General features: G+C 32.1%; 1 protein-coding gene across 4 annotated transcripts in view; it reads left to right on the top strand.

Annotated features, from left to right (window-relative positions):
- LOC145671241 (ciliogenesis-associated TTC17-interacting protein-like) overlaps nt 1–18,200 on the top strand; it is a 527,666-nt gene that overhangs the window by 487,034 nt on the left and 22,432 nt on the right. For all 4 annotated transcript variants that reach the window (XM_081740150.1, XM_081740149.1, XM_081740147.1 and 1 more), the window contains one exon: nt 15,784–16,062. In XM_081740150.1, coding sequence (XP_081596276.1) covers nt 15,784–16,062 — 279 coding nt within the window. The remainder of the gene's footprint in view (nt 1–15,783; nt 16,063–18,200) is intronic.

Genomic DNA, 18,200 nt, shown 5'->3' with positions numbered 1-18,200 from the left:
TACGTAACATAGCAAGGGTGTATTCATTCCCTTTTCCAACCCCTATTTTAACATAGCAGATAGCACAGTTAATAAAAGAGCATGGCATATTTTCCAACCCTTATTTTAACATAGCAGAAAGTACACTGAGACAATGAACACACAGCAGATACATAAGACTTGTTCCACCCTTATTTAGAGTATGGTATATTTTCCAACCCACGGTCTTTTACGACCTCCATTTTAGGGGTGTATTCGTTCTCTTTTATGAGCATATTTTTAACCCCTATTTTAACATAACAGAAATGACATAAGAATACGTAACATAGCAGGGTGAACTCGTTTTCCAACCCCTATTTTAACATAGCAGAGAATAGAAGTGTACTCGTTTTCAACCCAACATTATTTTCTTTTACGAGGGTAGCAAGACCCCCAACCCTCCTCCTTTCTCATCCAGGGCTTGGGTTATTTGAACATAACAGATAATACATTCGACCTCTATAGCAAAGATTCTTTTAAGGAGTGAACTTGTTCTAACCTATATTTGAACATAGCAGAGATTATTTTAAGAATGCGAAACTTCCGTGTTTTGTTATCAGTTACATAATAACTTCCGCCATATGTAGATAATTCTCATTACGTCATTCATCCGGATTTGAAAAAAACATTGACCTAGTTTTCTCTTTAACAGACAATAACTTGTCATTCAACGATAGGAATCCCTGAACGTAATGTAATCAATCACAAAGGTATAAAAAAAAGAGGGGAATCCCCAGAGGATGACTCATACTATTGCGCAATGCAGTCAGACAGGTATAAAAGACTGACCGACATGTTTTTTTGTAATCACTTCCTGTTCACCATCCGAAGCGTAAAGTTCAGATATTTTTTGTGTGTGCGTTTATATTATTAGTGTGGTTTATTAATAGTGTGGTTTTGTTTTCTTTTGTAAGTAAGACATTTTATAATAATAATAATAATATATTATAAAAACTCAGTTTAAAATTATTATAGTAACTTTGAGGAGTTAGTTTTTAAAAAAATGACAACAAAAAAGGTTAAATCAAATACTATTAATTCTGATACTCTATTTAATAATAATTTTAAAAAAATTATTTTAAAATGTGATACTGAATTAAATGAGGATAGTGGATGTTTTTTAAAGAATAAAAGAAAAGACTGTTTAGATATATTACAACAAGAACAAACTAAGACATCGTTTAAAGTAAATTTTTCTTTGGGTACAACTTTTGTAAAACCAGTAGATTTAGAAACATGTAGATTCTTTGTAAATAGTGGTAACGAAATTATTTTGCCGAGTACAGATTTGAATTCTATAATTGAAAAACTATTTAATAAAATTTTAGTTGAACAAGAAAATAGGGCAATTAAGAAATCAGGGTGGTCTTTATGTTCTGAACCAAACCATCACTTAGAAATTAAAATCAGTAAATATGATCCGCTTTCCGCTTCTTCTTTTATAAAATTACCTCAATGGATTTTATCCAAAAAGAAATGTGTTTTAAATATTCAAAATAATGATAATAGATGTTTTATGTACTGCATTCTAGCTGCGTTGCATCCAGTAAAAGAACATCCAAATCGTGTGAATAATTACATACAATATAGTAATACTTTATTACCATTATTTGAAAAAACCAATATACAATTTCCCGTCGAAGTAGAACACATAAGCAAATTTGAACATATGTATAATTCCATATTTCCTAAGGAACAAATTTCCATTAATATATATGGCATTAACTATGATAATGAAACTATTTTCCCGTTACGTATAAGCGAAAACACAGCTGTAGGTAAACATATTGATTTATTATATTTAAACTCTCATTATTGTTTAATTACAAATTTAAATGGTTTAGTCAGACATCAGTTAGGTAGTCATCAAACATTTATTTGTAGACGATGTTTAATATCTTTTTATAACAAATCAAAATTAGATGAACATGACAAATTATGTAAAGAACACACTCCAACCAAAATTAACATGCCGAAACAAGGAGAAGTTTTAAAATTTCGAAAATTGAAATTGTTATTACAGAATGATGTGATAATAATTGCAGATATGGAAAGTTTATTAAAACCTATAAATAAACAAAGTGGATCTCATACAGTACAAATTCACCAACATATACCATGCAGTTTTGGTTATATTGTATGTTGGAGTAACAACTATATGAAATCAGATTTAGTTATTTATCGGGGAGAAAATGTATCGATGAAGTTTATGTCTGCTATGGAGAATGAATTAAGAAAAATCATAAACATATTAGATCAAGAAAAACCATTAATACCATTAAATAGTTCTCAGTTACAGGAGTTTAACCTATCCACTGAATGCTCAGTTTGTGATAGTAAATATACGAGTAACAATAGAAAAGTTAAACATCATAACCATTTAACTGGTCAATATATCGCCACGGTATGCAACAAGTGTAATTTACAAATTAAGCGTCAAAGTAATTTTATCCCTGTCTTCTTCCATAATTTGTCTGGGTATGATGCACATTTATTTGTGAAAGAATTAGGTTGCACCCCTGGAAATATTTTTGTAATTGCTGAAAGCACTGAGAAATACATAACATTCTCTAAGCACTTTAATTTTAATGGTAGACCTATCGAGTTACGTTTTGTAGACTTATTTAAATTCCTGCCGTATAGTCTCGAAAATTTGGTGTCAAAATTAAAACCTGAGCAATTTGTCTATACAAAGCAATATTTTTCTGATGAAAAGTTTCCTTTAATTCTTCGTAAGGGAATTTATTTTTATGAATACATAACAAATTTAGATACATTTAAAGAAACTGAATTTCCTGGAAGAGAGGCGTTTAGTAGCAAATTGAATGGAACACAAATTTCCGAGACTGATTATCAATATGCAAAACTGATTTGGCGTGTGTTTAAATGTGAAAATTTAGGGGACTACCACGATCTATATTTAAAATGTGATGTACTTCTCACAGCAGATGTGTTGGAGAATTTTAGAAAGACATGTTTAAATGCTTTTTGTATTGATCCGATTAATTGTTTTACTGCACCTGGGTTGGCATGGCAAGCCATGTTATATAGAACAAAAATTGAACTTGAACTTTTATCAGATATCAATATGTATATGTTTGTAGAAAAATCGATTCGCGGAGGTATTACTCAAGCTGTGTTAAGGTATGTCAAAGCTAATAATCCTTACGTACATGATTTTGATGCGGAAAAAGAAAAATCTTATTTACTGTATATTGACATGAACAATCTGTACGGACTATCAATGATTGACTATTTACCATATGGTGGTTTTCGGTGGGAGGATAAAATTGACAACTGGCAAGACAAACATAAAATTATCAATTGGCCCACGGATAGTGAATGGGGATTTTTTCTAGAAGTGGATTTAGAGTATCCAAATTATTTACACGAATACCATTCTGATTTTCCGTGTGCTCCAACTAATGAAGTTCCACCGAATGGTAAATATTCAAAATTACTATTGACACTTAAATCGAAATCGAATTATATCTTGCATTATAGAGTATTACAATTTTATCTAAAACAAGGTTTAATATTGGTAAAAGTACATAAAATATTATGGTTTCGTCAATCTAAATGGCTTGCATCTTATATTCAAGAAAATACTCAATGCCGTGCAAATGCTACAATTGAATTTGAAAAAGATTTCTATAAGTTATTAAATAATTCTGTATACGGAAAGACAATGGAGAATGTACGAAAACGAATTGATATAAAATTAATTAACAATGAAAAAAAGTGTAAAAAATTAGTAGCGCAAAATCAGTTTGAAAATTGGGTAAAATTGGCTGATAATTTGGCATTGTTTCATATGGTAAAAAAATCGGTAACCCTTACGGTAACCAATTTACGTAGGAGCAACAGTTTTAGAATTATCAAAATTAGCAATGTATGAATTCCATTATAATATAATGAAACCGCGATATGGAGATAAAATTAGAATTGCATATATGGATACTGACTCTTTCATTTACCAAATTAAAACTAACAATATTTACAACGATATAAAAGATATGAATGAGTATTTTGACACCTCAAATTATCCTGAAAATAATTCTTTATATAGCACAAAAAATAAACACGTTTTGGGTAAAATGAAAGACGAATTAGGTGGAGTTCCTATGATTGAATATGTTGGGTTACGAGCAAAAAATTATGCTATAAAAACTGGTGAAAATAAAGAATTGAAAAAATGTAAAGGGATCAAGAAAAATATAGTTAAAGAACAAATTACGTTTGACGATTATAAATCATGTATATTTAAAAACGAAACGATCTATAAAACACAATTTGAAATTAAAAGTAAATACCATAATTTAACAACAAATCAGGTAAGAAAATTAGCATTAGATCCGTATGATGACAAAAGAAAAATTTTAAATTGTAATATACACACTGTTCCTTGGGGGTATTATAATAATAAAGATGTAAAATGTACGATTTGTATATTGTAAATACGATATAATTTTTTTTTGGATATATTAGTATTAAAAAAAATGTCACAATCAGTTCGAGAACAAATAGTTGCAGAATAACATAAAAGTGCAAGACGAAACTATCCTCGAATACCCGTTATAACGAAAGAGATTCATGATTTATGGCAAGATGATTTAGTTGAAATGAATAGTGGAAAATTGAAAGGTCTAGCAAAAATTAATCGAAATTTCAAATATTTATTAACTGTGATAGATACATTCTCGAAATATGCTTGGGCTATTCCTGTGAAAAATAAAACTGGGAAAGAAATTACACAAGCATTTATAACAGTACTGAGAAAAGCAAACAAAAGCCCTAAATTTTTACAAACTGACAGGGGTCGAGAATTTTATAACTCAGAGTTTCAGAAGGCGATGAACCAAAATAACATTAAACATTATTCCACGTACAGTGATGTGAAAGCAAGTATTATTGAAAGATTTAATAGATCATTACGTAATTTAATGTGGAGAAAATTTACACTGCAGGGAAATTATAAATGGATTGGCATTCTTCCGGAATTACTACATAATTATAATAATACTATTCATTCCACTATTAAAATGAAACCTATCGACGCTATTAAAAAATAAAATGAAAAACATCTATTGCAAAAAGTTTTCTGTGATAAAAAGAAAAAGTAAATTTAAGATAGGTGAATATGTAAGAATTAGTAAACTTAAGCGTCCTGGTTTTGATAGAGGTTTTACACGCAATTGGAGTACAGAAATTTTTCGAATTGCTAAAGTTTTCTTCACTAATCCTCCGACATATCACTTAGTAGACTCAAATAATAAACCTATTGAGGGAAGATTTTACGGACATGAATTACAATTAACGAAATTTCCAAAAACATATTTAATTGAAAAAGTGTTGCGAAAGAAAAATAATAAGGCCTATGTGAAATGGTTAGGTCTGCCAAAAAGTGAAAATTCTTGGATTGATTTAAAACATACTGTATTGTAAGAAAAGAGAAGTCAAGAATTTATAGGTGAAGCATATCGTTACAAATATTTTAAATTCTAGCAATAGAGATGGAATGGAAAATTCCTTTTACATGTATGGTAGCAGGTCCTACAGGTTGTGGAAAATCATATTTTGTTAAAACATTTCTTGACCATTATAGTAAGTTATTTAAAAATATTGTATGGAGTTATGGTGAATGGCAACCGTTGTATGATACTCTTTCAAACTGTACGTTTAAAGAAGGTTTACCTCAAAATAATGAATTTCAAGCACACGAGGGTCCACATCTTGTCATTATAGATTAATGCGTGAGTGTGACCATCGGATTGTAGATATATTTACTAAGGGTAGCCATCATAGAAATATAAGTGTAATATTTATCACACAGAATATTTTCCATCAACAAAAAGGAATGCGGGATATTTCGTTAAATTGTCATTATATTGTTTGTTTTAAAAATCCTAGAGACCAAGCTCAAATTAATTATTTCGCACGACAATTGTATCCAGGTAATACAAAATTTATTCAAGAAGCATATCAAGATGCAACTCGAATGGCACATGGTTATTTACTCTTTGATTTAAAACAAAATACTCCTGATGAGCAGCGAGTTCGAACAAATATCTTTCCAACAGATTCTTTTAATTATGTTTATGTACCTGTAAAAAAATAATAATTGTAATATGGTTTATATTCTAACAACTATTTGTGCTTTAATAGCCGTAAAAAAATGATTAGTAAGGAAAATGCACACATGTTAAAACTTTTAGCAAAGTCAAAACCGAAAGCACGTAAGGCAATTTTACAAAATGCAGATCCTGATTTAATTCGCTCTATTTGTGAATGTTCCTATAACGTATTACAGGGAAATGTTCCATTAAATAAAACAGAGATAAATAAGCTAAAAAATATAAAAAGGAACTGAGATATTTGGTGAAAAAAGGTCCGTCATTAAAACAAAAGAAAAAACGAATAATTATACAAAAAGGTGGTTTTCTTACTGCTTTGCTTGCACCTATTATTGGAGGTATACTATCTAGTTTAATTAAATAATTATGCAAAACGCACAAAAACTTATTTTAATCTCACCAGAAAAATTACATCATTATCAAACGATATTTAATCTTGATGATGAAATGAAAGAAATTTTAAATAATAAAAGTTTAAATGCAGAAGAAAAATGGACAAAATATAGAGAAGTCTTACAAAAATATTTAAATATAATTCAAAAACCGGCAGCAGTTACAACAACAGCAACAACTACTACGGAGGAAGAAGAACAAGGGGACGAGGAGGAGGAGGATGATGAAATAATATCTACTCTCCCTGAAATTTGTAAACGTAAAGCGAGACCTTTATTACGTAAATTGAAACAAAATCCAAATATTCAATGGGACGATAATGGAAATGTGAATATTAATAATAAATTAATTCCAGGTGCAAATATAGTGGATTTGATATCCGATTTTGTTAGATGTCGTAAGAAAAATATTTCAGTTGCTGGCTGGAAACCTTTTGCTACATTATTAGCAAAAGCCAATATACCCTTAGAGTACATTGGTAATCCTCAACGAATAGATTATATTAGAAAACTAACAGAAGACGAAGAAGACGAAGAAGAAGATGGTCCTCCACCCCGTAAACGCAAATGGTGTACTTATAAGCAATAATAATAATAATATTCTATTGTTATCTATTGATACTTTTAAGTATATAGAAAGATGAATGAGCCCTACCTCAATTACTACATACATCAAGCAGGAGGTAATTATAACGTGTATAGAGGTACACCATATCAAGAAGGTTATGGCATTGGTAGTTTTCTAGGAGGTTTATTTCGTACTGTATTTCCTTTATTAAAACAAGGTGCAAAAACTGTCGGTAAAGAATTGATACGTACAGGAATTAATGTAGCAGGAGATGTACTAGATAATAATAGACCCATTGAAGAGTCTTTGCATGATCGATGGCAAGAAGCTAAAACAAATTTAAAAAATAAAGCTCAAAATAAATTAAATCAAGTGTTGGAAGGATCTGGAAGAAGAAAAAGAAAGAAAGTTCATTTTAGTGGTGGTGCTGGTGTGAAATGGATAAAAAGATCCAAAGATATTTTTGATTGATTAATTATGGAGCAAAGTGATAGTTTTTATCTCACAGTTCCTAGCAATAGTTCTATGAAATATTTTCCTCAAAATACTCTTGCTTGTTATACTACTAAATTATATCAACCTATTGTACTGGAGAAAGGAGTGTGGGAAACAGCTGTTGTTGAAGTGCATTATACAAGTTCATTTCAGAATGTTTCCAAATATACAAATAATATTTATTATCGTCTCATGAATACAAAAAACTGGAACATAACTCAAATCTTACCAGGCCACTATTATCATGTTGATGATATTCTATCTCAAATTAATCATAAAAGTGATATATTAAATTTACAATTAAAAGTCAAAGCATCAGTGAAACGAATTGAGGTTAATAGAGTAATAAAAGATCAAGAGAAGCATATACAAGTACGCCTATCTCCTGAACTAGCCAGAATACTAGGTTTTGATCATATTCAACAAGAAGATATTGCAGTTGTTCATCATGCTCGTTATCCACCTGATTTACAAAAAGCGCTACCTACACTTATGTATATTTACAGTGATATTGTAGAACCACAAATGGTGGGTGACACCGTAGCTCCATTGTTACGTATTATAAATACAAATATTACAGAGCATGGTATTAATAATGTACATATTTTTGATAATCCTCATTATGTCACTGTGCAACGTAAACAATTTGATCAAATTATTATTGATTTAAGAGATAGTACAGGTAATCCACTTCCTTTCCAATATGGCAGTGTATGTGTAAAATTACATTTTCGTAGACGTAATATGGTATTGTAAATTTTACCATGTGTGAATATTAATAGTAAGAAAGAAAAAGACAAAAATGCAGTGTGAGTGTATGAAATCAGAATTAGATTTATTTGCTGGTTTACCCACTCAAACCAGTATTATAGGTAATAAAATAGTTCCATATAAACCTGTGGCTTCAATAGCTGATAATGCACCAATAGAATTTGTAGTCCCCGGTCATGGGGATGACTATATTGACTTACCGCACACAATGTTATATGTTAAAGGTAAAATTACTAAATCAGATGGTTCTAATTTAACTTCTGCCGATAAGAAAATCGGCCCTGTAAATGATTTTCTCAATGCAATGTTCAGTGAATTGCAATTATATTTAAATAATCAACTTATTTCCTACTCTTCACATACATATCCATATCGATCGTATATTGAAAAACTACTAAATTATAATGCTGAAGCTAAATGAACGCATCTTCAAACATCAATGTGGTTTAAAGATACTGCAGGGCATATGGACAGTGTGACCGATGCTAATGTAGGATTTAAACAACGTTTTCTTCTCACTGCTTTAAGTCAGTCATTTGAACTATTGGGCTATATTCATGCTGATATATTTAATCAGGAGAAATTTTTACTGAATGGTGTACAACTGCGCATTAAACTAATTCCAGCTAAACCTACATTTTGTCTAATGGGTGACTCAGATGCTGATGGAAAAGTTGTAATTACAGATGCAACATTGCTTGTGAAAAAGGTTGATGTGTCACCGGCTGTTAAAATAGCACAAAATAAAGTATTACAAAATCCTAAATTTAGAGTAAAATATCCTATAACAAAAGTGCAAGTGAAGACTGAAACGCTGCCACAAGGAATTATGGATCGTACACTTCCAGATCTATTTTCAGGCCTAGTGCCTAAACGTATTATTATTGGTTTTGTTACTAATACTGCTTTTAATGGTAATTATCAAACAAATCCATTCAATTTTCAACATTTTAGTATGTCATTTTTTACATTGTATGTTGATGGAAATCCAATACCTTTCAAACCTTTACAGCCAGATTTTGATAATAAGCTATATGTACAAGCATATTCTACGTTATTTACAGGTTCAGGTATTTATTATTCTAATCAAGGTAATGATATTTCACTTGCTGAATATCCTAATGGTTATACTCTACTGGTGTTTGATTTAACTCCTGATTCAAGCGCAAGTGCTGCATTTCATACTAGTCCGCAACGGCAAGGAAGTGTACGTTTAGAGGTTCATTTTAAAGAAGCACTGCCATCTCCTGTAACAACAATTATTTATGGTGAATTCTCTTCAGAATTAGAAATTGATTTTCAGAGAAAAATATATATTAATTAAAGATGTTAAATACAATTGAGCTTTATGAAGCATTACAACAAAATTTGCCTAAAGATCATTTTATTGGTGTATATGCTGCTGATGAGTTACCTTTGTTTATTCATACATTTCCAGCCGCCATAATTATAAACACTGATTCTAGTGATAAGCCTGGTGAACATTGGGTTGCTGTTTATATATCTAATATGTGTGTGGGAGAGTATTTCGATAGCTATGGTATACCTCCCTATATACAACATCATATAAGGTTTTTAAAACGAAACTGTCTGTATTATACATGGAATAATAGACGTATTCAAGGTGATTTATCTCAATTTTGTGGACATTACTGTTTCCTATATTTAGCATGTCGTCCATCTGGTTATTCGATGCAGGATTTTTTAAACAAATTCTCACTCACTACTATTGATGCTAATGATATTATGCTTTATTCATTTATTAGAGTATGATGATGTTATTTTTTTAAACTCCGCATTGCCGGTCCCAAGCCCTGGATGAGAAAGGAGGAGGGTTGGGGGTCTTGCTACCCCCGTAAAAGAAAATAATGTTGGGTTGAAAACGAGTACACTTCTATTCTCTGCTATGTTAAAATAGGGGTTGGAAAACGAGTTCACCCTGCTATGTTACGTATTCTTATGTCATTTCTGTTATGTTAAAATAGGGGTTAAAAAATATGCTCATAAAAGAGAACGAATACACCCCTAAAATGGAGGTCGTAAAAGACCGTGGGTTGGAAAATATACCATACTCTAAATAAGGGTGGAACAAGTCTTATGTATCTGCTGTGTGTTCATTGTCTCAGTGTACTTTCTGCTATGTTAAAATAAGGGTTGGAAAATATGCCATGCTCTTTTATTAACTGTGCTATCTGCTATGTTAAAATAGGGGTTGGAAAAGGGAATGAATACACCCTTGCTATGTTACGTATTCTTATGTATTATCTCTGTTCATAGTCTCAGTGTACTTTCTGCTATGTTAAATAAGGGTACACACTCCTTCTATGTTTCATATTCTTATCTGTTATCTGTTCTGCTGTGTGTTACGTAGCCTCAGTGTAATTTCTGAAATAAACCATGTTCTTTTATTAGCTGTGCTATGTAATTTCTGCTATGTTAAAATAGGGGTTGAAAAAGGGAACGAGTTCACCCCTTAAAATGTGTTCATAAAAGGGAACGAGTTCAATCTGCTCTGCTGTATGTCCGTTATGTTACGTAGTCTGATGTTCTGCTATGTGTTCGTAGGGGTTGAAAAATATGCTCATAAAAGGGAACGAGTTCACCCCCTAAAATGGAGGTCGTAAAAGAGAACGAATACACCCCCTAAAAAGTGGTCATAAAAGGGAACGAATTCACCCCTAAAATGGAGGTCGTAAAAGGCCGTGGGCTCACGGTGCACGGTGGTCATTTTCCCAGTGGCTTGTGAGTTGGCTAAAACTGGCCCAGATCGATCCATTTTCTACTACTTTTCTGCTACTGATAAAATTTTCTAGCCACTGGCTTTGACTTAAATAATATTGTAAATGTACTTTTTAGTTATAATTAACGATAATAATTAGCAAGAATTTCACTTTTTCGTTTTCATTCGCTTTTATCGCAAGTAATGCTGAATTTCAAAAAAAAATCGCGATAATAAGTGTGATTTCTGGCTCTGAAACGAAAACTTTGAGGTTTGGTGAAACATAGGCCTATACGCATTCTTTAACGTTTCGCATGTATCGCATTAGCGAAAGTCTCGTCTCTACATATTTCAAATCTACATGTAGAAGAAAAACATAATTACACACACTTGTAAAGGAGTGTTGCAAACTTAGAAGGCAGCAGTATTACAAATAACAAAAAACAACCAAATTTTGGAAAGTTCTACAACAGTATTTACGCAAGTGACAGGATTGGTGATGCAGATCCAAAGTATTTTAATGTTGAATACAATGGTAATCATATGACGCATTTTCAAAGGTAGAAACAAAGTTACAAGGAATTGAAAATTTGACTTTTTTCAGAGGACTTTATATCAAAAAGTATTTAGGTAAGTATCACATCCAGGTCGCAGATAGTTTTCAGTAGATATAAAAATCATTATGTCGTTCACAGAAATTCAATATCTCAAACTATTCTTGAGATATGAAAAAATGGTAAAATTTTATATGTATACTAGCTGAACCTGCGCTCTCTACACAGCGCATATGAACATAAATCTCCTTCTCATTCCTCGCAACATCTGTACATGTCATTTTACAGACACAAGTGAAAGACGTCTTGATAAAAGAAAAATCGGCAAGGAGTATCATAAAGGGGAGATATTTTCGATTATTTTTTCTTAATATCTCGCATCGTTTGCAAAATTTGAGCCTACTTCCTGTTGGATTTTTTAATTCATGTATGACTAGTGTTTTCTTTCTTCTTGCATGTAATAAACAAATACATTACATACACAATTAATTATGATATCAGTTATATATGGTGTTCATTGGGCAAAACACTCCAAAAATAAAGATTCGTCTTAGACTGGAGAAATGATTATCCTTCCTTTTTCATTATTATTTGACCATGAAGCAAACGCCTGGGCATATGCAACCCCTATATACAACAATGTGGTGTTCGGATGTACAATGCGTAGGATATGATGTTTGTTTTTTTTTAATTTCAACACTTCCAGTGTACCCGTAAAAATGTAATAAAGAAATAATGGCCATGTTTTTCAAATATTCAATTAGAACTGGACAATCTATGCAAAATTTGCAATCGACCAGTGAAAACGTCATCTTTCTAAAGCCTGTAGTTTCCGAGATCTCCTTGTCGAAAGGATTGGCGACAAACATATAAACGTTCACAAACATGTAGTCTAAAACAACTCCAAAGATGGCAGCACAATTCATTTGCATTGATTTTGGAGAAGGCTTATTAAAACACAAATACTTTGAACAATAATTTTAAAAGATAAACTTTATGAAAAAGATTATTTAATAAATAATTTACACATACTTAAAATGTTTGTCTTCGTTAAACGTGAAATCACACATAACCGTAAATAAAAGATTTGAAAGTCAAAGTTATAGGTTGGAGCTCAGGTGTTTTTAATTAGCATTGTAGCATTTTAATATATATATATATATATATATATATATATATATATATATATATATATATATATATAGAGAGAGAGAGAGAGAGAGAGAGAGAGAGATAGATAGATTGCTTAAAATAATGTATTTATAGAAACTTTCTAAAACAACTTTTGATTTACCGTGCTTCTGTACTAGAAACATTACAATAATACTTGTTGGTACGTGTAATTACAATAAGTTATCGCAATTACACTATTTTAAGCAGTGTTGCAAACTGTTTTACAGTATCTTCATGTCAGGAGCCTAAGTATACCGTAGGATCCTTGGTTTGCAACATTGTGTGGCAAGTATGGTAATGTATATTTTCCTTTTACATGTAGAATTGAAATATGTAATATCCTGAGGAAGTATTGTTTGAAAAAATACAACTTAATATTGAGCTGGAAACACTGTTAATCTTGTGGTATCTCAGAGTATGTCAAACAATGTCTCTCTGCCGATATTTGTGTTATACATTACTTTAGCTTTTTTTGTCTATTAGTCTATTATTGTAAAAGTTATGAAGGCGTAAATAGTCTACCGGTTGTATGTTTCGTAGGCTGACTCACTTTATAGGAAGTTAGTGTCCTACCTTTATTATAGGTATTTAATTAAACTAGTGCGGTAACTAAAACGTGGAACATTAACCCTTTGGAGATCCCATGGTACAATCTGTACCATACGGGGTGTTTCATGGTACATTGCATTATAACTCTCCTATTTGAGCTTTTTCGTCCGGTTTTTTTTTTTTTTTTTTTTTTTTTTTTGTTTTGTTTTTCAAGTCCAGAGGCATTGTAGAAGACATTGCGCATGGTTTCACACTTTCCTGCGTCGAGACATAGGAGGTGATGACGTCATAATTCTAAAAAATATATATTTTCGTGTAATTTTTTTTTGGGGGGGGTATGTAAAGTATTTTGGGCGGGCTTATTTTTGCAAGTAGAAGATTGAAATTTTGCACAAACATTCAGTCCACGGAGTAGTATTTACCAGATTTTCTTCAGATTTCTGCGTTAAAACAGGGGGGAACCAGAGGGGCTAAAAGTTGAAAAAAGGGGTATTTTTACCCAAAAATCCCGCTTTTCCTCATTTTCCCGCCTTAGGTACATGATGGAGACACGTGAGTCATACCGTCTGAAAGGTAGTTCTATTCTGAAGAGAATGATGTGCGACAAATGGCCGTAGGGTAATTAGGGAAGTATCAGGGATTTTTTATCAAAATATACTTCTGAATAGGGGAATTTTGGACATTTTCGGTATTATTTTTTTGCGGGCTTATTTTTGCACCTAGAATATTGAAGTTGTGCAAAAACATTCAGTCCACCGAGTAGTATTTACCAGATTTTTTTCAGATTTCTGCGATAAAACAGGGGGGTACAGAGGGGCTAAACGTTGAAAAGGGAAATTTTTACCAAAAATCCCTTTCACGGGATTTTCCCGCCTTAGATTCATGATGGGGACAAGTGAATGGTACCGCCTGAAAGGCAGTTCTATTTAAAAGAGAATAATAGGCGAAACATGACCCTAGGGTAATTAGGTATGTCTCAGGGAATGTTTAAAAATTTCCCTCTGTATACGGGAATATGGGACACTGTCGATATATATATATATTTTTTTTTTTTTGGCGGGCTTACTTTTGCACCTGGATAATTGGAATTGTGCATAAACATTCAGTTCACCGAGTAGTATTTACCAGATTTTTTCAGATCTCTGCGATAAAACAGGGGGTCCAGGGGGGCTAAAATTTGAAAAAAAAGGATATTTTTACCCCAAAAAACCCGTTTTTCCTCATTTTCCCGCCTTAGATACATGATGGAGACACGTGAGTCATACCGCCTGAAAGGCAGTTCTATTCTGAAGAGAATGATGGGCGAAACATGATAGGGTAATTAGGGATGTCTCAGGAAATTTTTTACTTGAGATCATGGTGTTTACGGTAATTTGGGGCATGGTGGGAATTCCTGATAAAATTTTCTCCCGCCCTTGGTATTCAGGATAGAAACTTGAAATTTGGCACACCCATTCAGTATACAGAGTACTATTTATCAGATTTCTTTTTAGATGGCTACGTTTACACAGGGCCGCTCCAGAGGGGCCCAAAGTGCGAGGAAAAAAATCCCTCCGAAATTTTCCCTTTGACATCATTTTTCCCGCTCCTGGCATATGGTATGAGCATGCAAGTAGTACCATTTGAAAGCCAGCTCTATTCTGAAGAGAATGAGGTATGAACCATGATCGTAGGATAAATAGTGACGATGCAGTAGCTGCTTGACTGAAAGTCTAAAAAATAGCCATAAATCCCCGGATCCGGAAAGTGTTAAATAAATATAAAGAAAAATAACTTGAAAAAGCAAAAAATAAAATATTAGAAACAAACAATATTAACCGACTTTGACAAAAGTGCTAAGAAGTAAAAAAAAACAACAAAAAGTACTAAAAGCAGAAAATAATAATAATAATAATAATAATAATAATAATAATAATAATAATAATAATAATAATAATAATAATAATAATAATAATAAAACGCTTAGAAGCAGAAAATACTTTGTTACTATTATCTTTAAAAATTTTGAAGTTTGTGCTCAGCGAAAAAAATACCGCCTCTTAAAATTACCATACAAACTAATTTCGTACCGTATTAGACACTAATTTGTTTGACTTTGCACAGAGTTCTTTTTTTTTTTTTTTTTTGTAAATAATAGTAAATAATTATTTTCTTCTTGTAAGATCTTTATTAGTTTCTGCTTTAAGTGCTTTTATTATTTTCTACTTTCTAGCGCTTTTGTTGAAGTCGGTTAATATTGTTTTTTCTTTAAAAAAAAAAGATGTTATAAGAGATACAAACGTTTAACATTAACGAGTTACTTTCCCATTCATGATGCAAATTTAAATAATGAATAGTATATAACTAAAAGTACTATTAAACTATGTTTTAGATGTATCTAGAAAGAAACAGTCATATAATTTTATTTCAGGTAGTGGAAAAGCCAGTTGAATCAAAGGTGAATGGTACGAACACAAAAGTTATAAACATTTCAAGAACAGTGCAAACAGAAGAACAGAAGAAAAACTGGTTCCTAACATTCGCAAAAAATTGTCAAATGATTGAATCTAGACAGGATCAAAGTTTATTTAATCTCAAAATCTCTCCCTTGAAAGAATTTTGTGCAAAAGATACTTCAGAAAAAAATGTTCCTCTCGAGAAGATATGGCAAGGGGATACACAGCTATCTTCCATTTTTGAGGATAGAAAGGTAAGTAACGTAGGAGTGACTTCTTCACACTACAACTGTTGCTACGTGAAACTTAATATTAGAGCTACGTTTGTTATGAAGAAGTTAATTAAATCATTAAACTAGTTACTGCTTGATTTAGAAATGTAGTATTATTCATATATATGTATATACATTAGTATAGAATTCTGTTAAAAACAGTTGATTATTAAGTGACTGATTAGTGAGTGTGTATTCTGTCTACGTTGATGCTCGTTTGCTCAAAATTCACATTTGTGAAGAAAACGAATTTGTATTTCTGAGTTTGGAGTTCGGTATATTTGGTCTTCAGGTGCAATTTCTGCTTTTGCAAATTAGAAGGGTTAGCATATTTAAATCAAATGTGAAGAACGCACAATACATCAAGACTTGATGTGCAAACAAGAATGAGTTGATTTCATACACATAAGTTAATATTCAAAGCATGTAATCTCCCGAGCCTAGAGGTGAGGAGGAAAAAAAAACAATAGAAGGGAAAATATATTTTGGGTTTAAACCCGTGGTTTTTCCGAAATCATATTTTCTCACCCAAAAAAATGGGTTTTTATTAATGAAGCAAAATACGTTATTTTTAGTTGATGTTTCTGATTTTAATTTTCACAATTTTTACTAACGTAGCCTACGTTGATTTTAATCACTTTACTTCTTTGAATCTGGTGACACTGGAAACGTTATTCATTCACGGAAGAGGTGAAAGTTTTTCTGGCTGTGCAGTCAGTGTCATCTGCATTGCTGATATTTGATAAATTTTTAGCTCTAAGAAATCGATAAATGTTTAGCTCTAAGAAATCTTATCGCTTTCAGGCGTAAAAGCGATACCTGAAAAACGTAAGAGAAAGGAAATAAATCGGTGGAATGTAAATTCTACTAAAAGACTAACACAGTTGTAAATGTGGAGAAAATGTCAATATACATATTAAAGTATTACAGGTGTTCACAAGATGTAAAGGAAAAGCTCTTCTAAATAAGCCGGAAGCGTACATCTCTATTTAGTATGCCTATTCAAAACCAAGGGACGGATACAAGTATTAGGTCACAAATTCATACCAATCTGTAGATTCTAGTACATTGTCAACGTATGTTTCGGCTGGAACTGCATCACCACAGTTAATTGAATTAGACTCACAACAAAGAAACATCGTGCAAGAACATTTACAATCTTTATCCATACCTTTGTGGGAAGCTAAACGTGCGAAATCAACAGAGCATAAGATTCGTCCTTTTATGGTTAGCATGGATGAAGGAGAAACGACAAGCGTATACTTTTCCGTATGAAAAAGTTTTGAGAATCAAAGTTTAAGGAAGGCTAAAGAAAACGTCCACCTTACTTACATATTACTGATTTTAGCTTAGGTAAAGCTAGGTTACTTTAAGGGCCGTCGCGTGGGCGGGGCGACCGGGGTGATTGCCCGAGGCACCACGACCAAGGGGGCGCCTGGATGACAAATCAACAAAATTCAAGGAATTCAGATTATGTTGGTAAATTCGCCTTCAATAAATAAATCAAAATAAACGAAACTTTTTTAAATATTAATATCATGAATACTTCTTTATCACTGATAAAAATTATTTTATTTTGTTGTGCACCTTGTTACACATAGATATACGATATGAATTAATGGAATCTTCAAGCAGCGTTCCCAGTGTTCAATCTCCATCAGTTAATTCAGCGGAATCAGGTGAAACCGATAACCCCGGCAATGGCTTGGACTCCAGCACTGGCAGGCCTGCCAGAGGACACTTTTCAGCCACTCCTAGATCTGCGAAGGTGTTACCTTGTCCCCATTGTGGAAAGTTTTATGTGAATGCAAGAGGATTAGCCATTCATATAGGTAAAAAGCATTCTATCATAAACGCAGAAGAGGATTGTTTTCATATCAATAATAATAGCTTTCCTGACTGTAGAGCCACAAATGTAAGCATCACTAACTGCAATGGTAGCACACAGGATTTAACGTTACCTAACTTGGGTAAACTGTTGACGTCATTAAGATCCTCTACACACATCCTAAGACGTGTCCCTCGTGGTGCTCGAACTGAGGTTGCCGATGCACTTTCCAAGTTATTACAGCAAGTAGCTATTTTAAATGGAGAAAGAGAATGGATCAACCTATTTATTT

Source organism: Thermobia domestica, chromosome 15, assembly GCF_964235325.1.
Source record: "Thermobia domestica chromosome 15, izTheDome1.hap1.1, whole genome shotgun sequence".
NCBI lineage: Eukaryota > Metazoa > Arthropoda > Insecta > Zygentoma > Lepismatidae > Thermobia > Thermobia domestica.
Note: the sequence above shows the minus strand (reverse complement) of the source record. Positions and strands in the feature narration are given on the sequence as shown.